At 19.8% G+C, this 10,266-nt stretch overlaps 2 protein-coding genes across 2 annotated transcripts; one reads left to right on the top strand and one right to left on the bottom strand.

The window, feature by feature from the left end:
* Window positions 1-287: 287 nt before the first annotated feature.
* MKS88_005224 (fam-l protein) lies at window positions 288-904 on the bottom strand (the record flags this gene model as incomplete). The annotated part of the gene is made up of 2 exons (XM_067218467.1): window positions 288-720; window positions 801-904. 2 exons carry the CDS (start codon window positions 902-904, stop codon window positions 288-290), a joined length of 537 nt encoding a protein of 178 aa, XP_067071597.1.
* Window positions 905-4,739: 3,835 nt separating this feature from the next.
* Window positions 4,740-7,347, top strand: MKS88_005223 (STP1 protein; the record flags this gene model as incomplete). The annotated part of the gene is made up of 3 exons (XM_067218466.1): window positions 4,740-4,760; window positions 4,887-5,940; window positions 6,206-7,347. The coding sequence occupies 3 exons, from the start codon at window positions 4,740-4,742 to the stop codon at window positions 7,345-7,347; spliced, it is 2,217 nt and encodes a 738-aa protein (XP_067071596.1).
* Between the last annotated feature and the right edge of the window lie 2,919 nt (window positions 7,348-10,266).

The raw sequence follows: 10,266 nt of genomic DNA, 5'->3' as shown, positions 1-10,266 counted from the left end.
TATTTTTCATGAGATATATTTTAATTCAAAAACATATGTATAGTGTCAAAATATTTAATAAAGTTGAAGTCTTCCATTAAAATACAAGTGGAGAAGTAAGAAAATATCAAAAATTCTATTTACAAAAAAAAGCTGAGACCATATATTATTACTCATTTCTATAAAAAATACAAGCATATTTAGACATATTTATATAATGTATTAAGTAATTATTTTTCTTCAGTTTATTACTAATTATATTTTGCTACCTACTAAATACCATTTTTCAAAAAGATACATATTACTTTTTATTCATGTGATTTTTTTCTAAACTTGATATTTTCATATTTTATAACTTTTCTATAGTAATAAACCATCCCTAATATAAATATGACAGCTAATATAAATATAGGTAAACAATATAAAAAAATATTCGAGATCAAAAATATTGTAGTATGATCTACCACAGAAATGGAAGAGAACAACGAACTAATACTTCCTTCTAAATCTTTTCCACTCGAGCTTTTTAAATAGAGATCTACTATTAACAACCCTGATAACTCCAACAAACCTTTTTGTAAAAAATGCTTTAATGAAAAATCTAATATGGGTATTATCAATAACAATATAAATAGTGAAATTGAAACAATTTTTATTCCTCGTTTCCTACGTATTAATTTTTCATATTCCTTATAATTAATTATCTTGTAGTTTTTAAGGCTATCTTTATAATCAAGTTCTCTGAATATTTGTTTTTCAAAATAGGAATACTTTTTCGTTTTAGTATACTATATTGATTTTTCTGAGTTTTTTTACTGTACCCCTCAAAATATAATGAACCTTTATGTGAATGTCTGTGTTTTTCAGTGTTTTCTTTTACTTTATTACATATATTTTTTTTTCTGTTAAATTCATTATTTGACATCCCTTTTTTTATCTCTGAAATATTTATATCCTCATCTTGTTTATATTTCGATAACAATCAATAACTTCTTGCATTTATTGTTCTACCAGGTTTGTACTTTTTATTCAAATATTTATTAAAAGTTTTCTAAAAAAAGTAAATATTCTTTATTTAAACAGACTAATAATCTCATTATAAAAAAACGAATTAATTGAAATTAACAATAATAAAATTAATAATACAAATATCTTTGAATAATATTAGTATACTATGTTGTCTCGGAAATTACATATCCATGTTAGAAGCATAAACATTGAAATTGCAATAAATAAGAACTACTTAATTTTTTGTTTCATCCTATATGTTTTAAATATTTGAATGTATTCAGAATGTATTATAATTATAATTACGTATTATGCATACAATGCTGTCATAATAATTTTATATTTATGAATAAGTAATATTTTTTAATACTATTACGTGCTCTTTTAACAATGCATGTATATTCAAAATAAAAACATACATATTTTAAAATGTATATTTGAAAACGCTGACCAAGTTACAATCGTGGCTATGAAAAAGATTTCCTTAATCAGGTGATAATAGATCACATATAATAAATAGTTCTGTACAAAATTCTAACGAACAAATTTTCAATAATAATAATTTTGGCAAATATAAAAGAAGTTCTTGAATAAGATAATTAATGTGAAATGTTAAAAATACTAAAAAAAAAAAAAGATTAGAATAATATTTTCTAAAAATAAAATTGCATATATAATGATACATAAGAGAACATAATTTCAAAAGAACAGTAAAAACAACGAAGAACTAATTTAATAGTGTGAAAAAAAAACATGAAATTAAAGTAAAAATATTTTGTACAAAATTTAAAATTATGAAGTATATACGCATAAAATATAAAAAAGCACAAATTTTAATTGTATTCCTTTCATTCATATAAATGTTCATCATGAATACTGTTAGAATAAATAGTATTTTGTATGATAATTTTATATATACAAATGGATATGCAATAAAAAGATAACTTAATTATTAAAAAATTGTAACATGAACTGTAGCTGCAATAGAAAAACAGGATTACCATTAAATTAGCTAAAAAATATTAATAATAAGATTATCTTATCATTTAATGTACGAAAAAATATACATAGCAATATGTATCCTCTTATAATTAAATAATGAGAATGAAATATATTATGGGACCCAATATTTGAAAAATCGGTGCTATAACCTCGTAATTGGATATTAAACAAATTATATATTTAACAACAAAATGTTATCCATTAGGATTAAACGATACTAATTAAACCTTAATAATAATATTATATATATAATATTATGATAACTTAGATAAATGCAGTTTATTCCTTTATTAGTTAAAGCACATAAAAAAAATTCCTTCTATAATATGTTGTGAGTCTATATTTATACACATATATAAAAGAATATTCATAGTATTACAATATATATGTTATAATATAAATTCTTCCATTATATTCATTTTTTTTGTTATTTTATAAAAACAATTTAAGTATAAGAATTCATCAGTTATTATAAACTACAGTATAAAATAATATAAACTATAATTTTAAATTGGTAAGTGTTTTTTAAAATAATATATACCACATTTATTATATTGTGCATTTATACATATTAAATACAACAGTATTATTATATGTTATTTAAAGAAACTAATATATGCTAAATATCATTACTTATATTTATATTTTTAGCTACATGTTTTTCTACATTATATATATATATAGATAAAACAGATGCTTCAATCTGTTTGACCTAAAAGATTTACATATTCAGTTACTTATTTTACACTTAAATATAATTTTTTAAATACTTAAATAAAATAATCATAGTTATATGAAGAAATATTAAATAAATTTTGTAAATATTAATTTTTTATTATTTTAAATTAAAGATCATGAATAAACTTTAGTAGCATACAATAAATTTAATCATACATACAAACAAAATAGAAAAAAATACATCAAGAAAAAAAAAAATTATTTTAATATATTTATAAAATATTAAACAAAAAAAAAGGAAAATATAGTTTATAAATATCTTAAAATATATTTTATGTAGTTCATTTATAATATTTCAGATGTTTCATAAAATCATATATTTTTTATGTTGCCACATGTTTATACACTATTATAAGTTTATAATATATATTATATTTACCATATATATAAATAATATATTCAATTACAGAAATGTAAATATATAATATTTTATAAAATGATAATCTATTTTCACATGAAATCTCCGTATATATATATTAAGTAAAATGTTAAAAAGAACAAAAAAATGGCACATATTGTAAGGGATTAAAATAAAAAAAGTAAAACAAGGGGTAAAATATTTTTATAGAATTAAATTTAATAATAAATAATAAATGAAAATAGAACATTTATACATAAATTCGCTAATTAATCATAACCATAATAATATAATTGTTTATTTAAAATAATTAGTTACAAAATTTTATTATTAATTTTATTTTTTTAATTTTCTGACCATTATTCATCCCTTAAGTACTTTTTCAAATGAAGCATTAAAATGAAAAAAAAATGTATGTACATTACAATAGAATATTTTATGATGCTTTTAATAAACTAAAATTGTTCTCTAATTTTATTTATCAAATATTTTTTTAAAAAGTACTATAAATTTATGTATTCGTTTTTTTTAAATTATATATTAAATAAATATTTATTAATAGTAATATAAATATGTTTTCATATATGTATAAAATTCAGAATAAATAATAAAAATAGATAATATTTTAGGCTGTATATTCTAATGCACCTGTAAATAATTAGAGAAAAATAATTATGAATTTTCAGTTTTTTTGATATCATATAATGTAATATATAATTTTATTAACATGAAATTATTATTATTTCTTATTGAAAAGTTATAATGTATTTTACATTTTCTAATAATATATTTTAATAAATTCTGATATATTATATAATGCTAATTTTTAATAGGTTGTATAGATATCCGAATTTATTGTAATTTTTTAATATACCTAATTATACATTAAATAATTAACAATTTGTCTAAATTAAATCATTCAAATATAAGATTGCTAATAGCATTGTACATAGGAGCATATATATGAAAAAAAATATATTATATTAAAAATATTTAATGACGTAATGTAAGCCATAATTACTAGATTTTTGGGTGATTGTTATATATAATATTAAAAGTAATTTGTATATATTAATCGTATGTAAATTTTACAACTATAACAATTTAGTATAGTTTATATATTATTAATTCTCATTTCTAGTTTCATTGTAGTAAATACAAAAGAACTGTTAACATACTAGTTATTTAACGGGGAGATTTATAAAAGAAGTAAGTAACAATAGTATCTCAATAAAAAAAATATAAAAAATTGCAATACATATATAATGATAATTTTACTCAAAAAATTTTATATCACATATTAATATAACTTATATATAATTTGTTATTGTCATCTATTTGATCTTTTCGTTATAAATGTAGTAAGGATTTTATATAAAATATATACGTAACTGCGATTTATTATCAAAATATTATTAGTATTTATATCCAATAGACATATATTAAAACTATAAAAAGATAGGAACCATATAAAATAAATATTAATATGTTCACTCATTTTGTAGGTTGTTCACCATTATTTTTTAGTTGATTATTTTATAACTTCTGATAATAAATATATAGTTATTTTATAATTATGTTATTCATAAAATATTCGTATATGTATTTTTCGCTCACATTATTTTTTACAACAGGGTACTAATATAGAGTCGTTATGGAAAAATGTTTATCCTCGGTAATATTCGTTGTTGTTTAATACTATTAAATTTAATAGTAAATTACTTATGATAAAAAAAAGTTATACAACTGAGGTAAAAATTTACGCTCATTAAAATATTCATAATAATTCTTTTGAATTCAGGAAAGAGGTGTTCTTGGTTTAGGAGCATTGTCATACTATAGCAGATCAGAGTTTAGAATTATAACAGAAAAAATAAAAAATGAAACTCCTTCCTTAAATAATGAGACTAATAAAAGCATTTTTAGGAGGAAATGCCTAAAATTGATTGATTTTCTAATACAGAATAAAAATGCACCACGTTACGTAAATCAAAATAAATGGGAAGGAACAATAAAAAATTGGGCAACATCTTACTTTAAGCTTATAGCTAAAAATCATGGTGGATGTTTTCCAATTTTAGATAATAATGAAAAAAAAATTTTAGAATTAAATTATGAAGCACTAGATTTCTGCGAAAAAAAAAATAATAAAATAAATGAAATACAATGTCTTACAGGAGGACGTAAAATTTCAAGTGAATGTGATGAAAAATGTTCAAATAAAATTAATGAATATAATGTATGGATTAGTAATGAAAAGGTGAGTTTTAATAAAAAGAAAGAACTCTTAAAATATAATTGCAAAAATTCACCATCCCACTTTCCAACAGAAAAGTGCAATATACTAAAAAGTAATATATTTAGTACACTTAATGAATGTAGGGATAAGAATTCAGCTACAATTTCACCTAGTACATCTAAAGAAGAAAAAACACCTTTACAAGTTGTACGTCAAAACATAGTTAATAGTCCACCTAATGATAAAGTTCCAACCAAAGAGGTCATGCAAGATTCACTAGAAGGACCAACTCAAACAAAAGAAGAAACTACAGAAGATCAGGAAAAGCCACCGGTGTCACAACCCGTAACTCAAGTATCAACTTCAGATGCAACTTCAAGTTCACAAAGTACAAGTGCACAAATACAAAATATACAATCTGAACCAGACACAACTTCAAAAGCATCATCACAACCCGAAAATGAAGCTTCATTGTCACCAGGTTCTAATATTTTACAGAATTCAGTTTCCCAAATAACAATGGCACCTAGTTCTACTGAAACTATATCGTCACATTCTGGAACATCACTTCCCTCCTCGACTTCTGCTAACTCTAATGGTCCCCTTAAAATTCTAGGTACCATTAATGCTACTTATTTTTCCATTTTTCATATAACTACAATGTGTAACATATGTGTATATATATAATACAATTACAGATTCAGAAAAACATACAGCTATCACAAACAAATATACTATTCTAATAAGCTTTTTATGTGTTATTGTATTTTTCCTTTTTATTAAAGTAAAATAAAAAATATTTATTAAAAATAATATAAACATTTTATTACTTTAGTAATTTATTAAATAAAAAAATGTTTTTTTATAGTATGCTTTAATAGAAATGTTTAAAAAAAAAAAAAAGACAAGAAGGAGGCACATGAAATTTCTGAGACTACTAGTACCTTCATTTTCTAGCAATAAAAGTGAACTTTTTACAGATTATCGTTTAGAACACCCAATATATGATGATGAAGAATTCATAAAAAAAATTAAAATAAATGAACTTACAAAAAATGTATACTTATCAAAACGAAAAAAAGACAGATCCAGAACCATAATAGAAGTACATATGGAAGTACTTGAAGAATGCAGAAATGAAGATTGGGAAAACAACAAAGAAGCATTTTTAAAAATTTGTCTAGATGAGTTCACAAAAAAGGATTATAGAACATATCCTAATTTAACATATAATGATCTAATAACAGAAAATATTAAATGTAGCGATGACATTACAAAACAAAATATTCTATGGAATAAATGGATAGAAAGACATAGAAATATTTCTGAAAAATTGAAAAAAGTGCATTGGATTAATAATTTGAAAAATGAATGGAAAAAAGAACTAGCTTATATTCAAGAAAGGGAAGAATTAAAAATAAAATCTCCTAATGAAAATCACAAAGTTCCATTTATAGAAATAGAAAAAGATCTATGGAAACACTGGATATCGAAAAAGGGTATTATTATAGAACAATATTTGGAACAGGAATGGATTAAGCAATTGGATATGGATTTGAACATTATGTCAGATGAATGCGTAAAGGAAGATACAAAAAATTATATAGCACTAATAAATACAGAAGAATTGCAGCACAAAGAAAATTATGAAGAATTATGTAAATATATAAAAAAAAAATTATTAACAAAGCTCTGTATTCTAGTACTTATGACCATATTAGAAAAATATAAAAAAGAGGTGAATTTTGATAATAGGGAATCATTTTTGGATATATCCATAAATGAATGGAAGACACAAAAATATTCACGTAACAAACAAGAAATTACAGAAAATACAACTGAATATATTAACAGTGATATAGAAAATAAAAGAAATAAGGAATTCCATACTCATATAAGGAAGGACAGTTTCAGAAATGAGATAGAAGATTGGATAGGAGAAGATGACTTATATGCACGTTCTATAGTTAATAATGGGACAGTCGAAAAATCCATTGATATAGCAGAAAAACACATTTCATAAATTGATAGTAATACAACCAAAATATAGTTTGATTATATTCATGATAAGGTGCAGCTAAAAAAAATGTTTATTTGAATTTTTTAATGCATGTAAGAAATAAAGAAGAGGAATATAAAGTAGCAAGTAATAAAGAATAAAAAGGCAAGAATGAAATACGAAGTTTGAAACATCGATACTTAAAATATATTACTATTACATATGCAATTTTTTCTTTCTAAAAAAATATCCATTAAAATATTATATTAATACACTATTCAATAAAATTGATAAGATGATATTATATATATCAAAAAAAAAAAAAAAAAAATTAATATTAACCTTTTCCAAAATATTAAACATAGAAAAAATTAACATTTTGAATAATAGAAAAGAGCAAAATAAATAAATTTTAATACTACGGTTGATTTAATATAATATTATCACATAAATTTATATAATTATATTTTATTCCATTAAAAATTACTGTACAATATTTTTCACTTTTGAAAAGATAATTATTATGTAATCTACAAGTATTCGCACTATTTGGAAATTAATGCTTTAACTGATATAGTAAATTTGTTCATTAAAAAAAAAAAGATGTTAAAATATATGAAAAGGTAATTATATTCCACATATAATTTATCTTATAAAAAAGTAAACTATATATTCTATAAAAAACTGTTAATCTCTATGCTCTAATAAATGTTCACATATTAATAGTTCTTATTTATTATAAATTTATAATACTTTAACTGTTATATATATAATAACTTTTTTCTTGAGTTATTTATATATACGCAAAATGAAAAAATCATATATAAAAATTCATTCTCTTAATAAAGAATTTAATTTTTTTTCTCAACAATATTGTGACTTTAATAAAAAACGTTCATACTTATTTATGTACGTCAATATTATTAAAGAATTTATTTTATTGTTTATATAAGTTTTATTAAAATAAATTTTAAATATCAATGAAATTATTAAAATGATAAAAATGTGATAATAATGAAAATATTCAGGATACATAATTTTTTATATTAACCTTATTATTCACTTTTAAAAAAAAATATAAACCAATAATTAAAAATGATTCTTATGGTTTTATTGTTCTTTTTTTTTTTATAAATTATAATTTATAAATATTTTTATAATATCAAAGATATAAAATATAATTATAAAAAAGTATATAAGTTAAACTGTACTAAATTGATAAGTTTCAACACTTTTTTAAAATGAAGTGAGAATGGAACAGAATAAAATTATTTCACAGGAATTTCAAAAAATATCATATATTTTTATTTTTTTCCTTTCAATTAAATACCTATTTTTATTATATTAATAAAAAAATTTGGACACTACCTTTTTGAGTTTTGAAGGGTGTTTATAAATTTTGACTTTCAATAATTCTTCTTTTTCTCTTTTTTGTAATTACAGAATAATACTTTTCTTTAATATATAGTTAATAAGATTATTTCTTCTTATTCTTTTTTATATTATTTTATAAATTATACGTATATGCACATATATATTTATAGCATACACAAATAGTAGATCTATTATTTAAAACATATAATCGATTTTGATACATAATAATTTTTACTTTTATCATATTCCATAAAAAATAAGTAAATTATAAATTTTTATTTACTAGTTTGTATTGAGTAAAAGCTATAATAACAGCATTCTGCTTATTTTTTAAACATTATAATTAATGCAGTAATAATATTAATAAAAAAAATAAAAAATATATGTTTCTGAATGAATTATAAGAATGACTATCAAATAACACAATTCTAACTGAAATATAAATACTTATTTGTAATATAAAATCCTAGTATTACATAAAACATATATATTATAGTATATAAATAATATTTTGTTAAGAAAAAAATTGTTTTTACTTATTAATAATATTAACTTTATCCATATTTCAAAAAATATTTAATAAATTTAAATGAACATAAACATTCTTATTTTATATTACAAATAATTAATATATAGTTCTTTTGAAGTATATTAGTTTAATATATATAAGGCTCCTTTAAAAAAATACTTTTATGTTTTATAATGTAATATTTATATCGTTTATATATTTCATTAATATTGTGTATAAATTACAGAGATATTAATACGTATGTTTTCTTATATTTCTTATATTTGATATGTTAACTTAATAAATTATTTAATTTAACTATAATCATATAAACATATTGCAAGTACATTAAAAATATATTAAATATTATAAAGAAATATTAACATACATGGACTTACGAACATAGTTATGATTTTATATAAAAGTCCAATAACAAAACCGTAATGTTTTGAAATATATAAAGCGCCTTGATAAATATTATACTTTATTAAGTTAAACGCTGATGTAAATATTAAAAAAAAAATTTTAATATTATAAATAAAAAAATGATATAAGAACAAAAGAATATCCACTACAAAATAACGTTAACTAATATTTATTTTAGCAATTATAAATCTTATTGTACTATATAAAATTCTACATCGTTTATGAAGAAAAAGACAAATCATTACATATATGAAATAATAACAAAAACATATTTTTCTTTTATTTTATTTTTTAGTTTTTTTTTAAATATATTTGATTATATGTTAAATATATTAATTTAATTAAGATATAACTTATAATTTATATATCATACTAAACGTATATAATCGTTAGATAATTTAGAACAATAAAATATATATAAAAAAAAAATAATAATAATTTAATATTATTTTCTAAATACATTGTATTAAATGTTATAATATGTTAGAACTCATATGAAATATAATATCATAAATAAAGTAGAAGTAACATATACATAATTGAAAAATATTATGATATTAACATTCGAAAATGTTTTATTATATATTGAAATATAAACACGTACCATAAACAACATTGCTAATAAGTTGTATTCT

The sequence above is a fragment of the Plasmodium brasilianum genome, chromosome 13, assembly GCF_023973825.1.
Source record: "Plasmodium brasilianum strain Bolivian I chromosome 13, whole genome shotgun sequence".
NCBI lineage: Eukaryota > Apicomplexa > Aconoidasida > Haemosporida > Plasmodiidae > Plasmodium > Plasmodium brasilianum.
The sequence above is the reverse complement of the archived record's forward strand: the minus strand, read 5'-3'. Positions and strand labels throughout refer to the sequence as shown.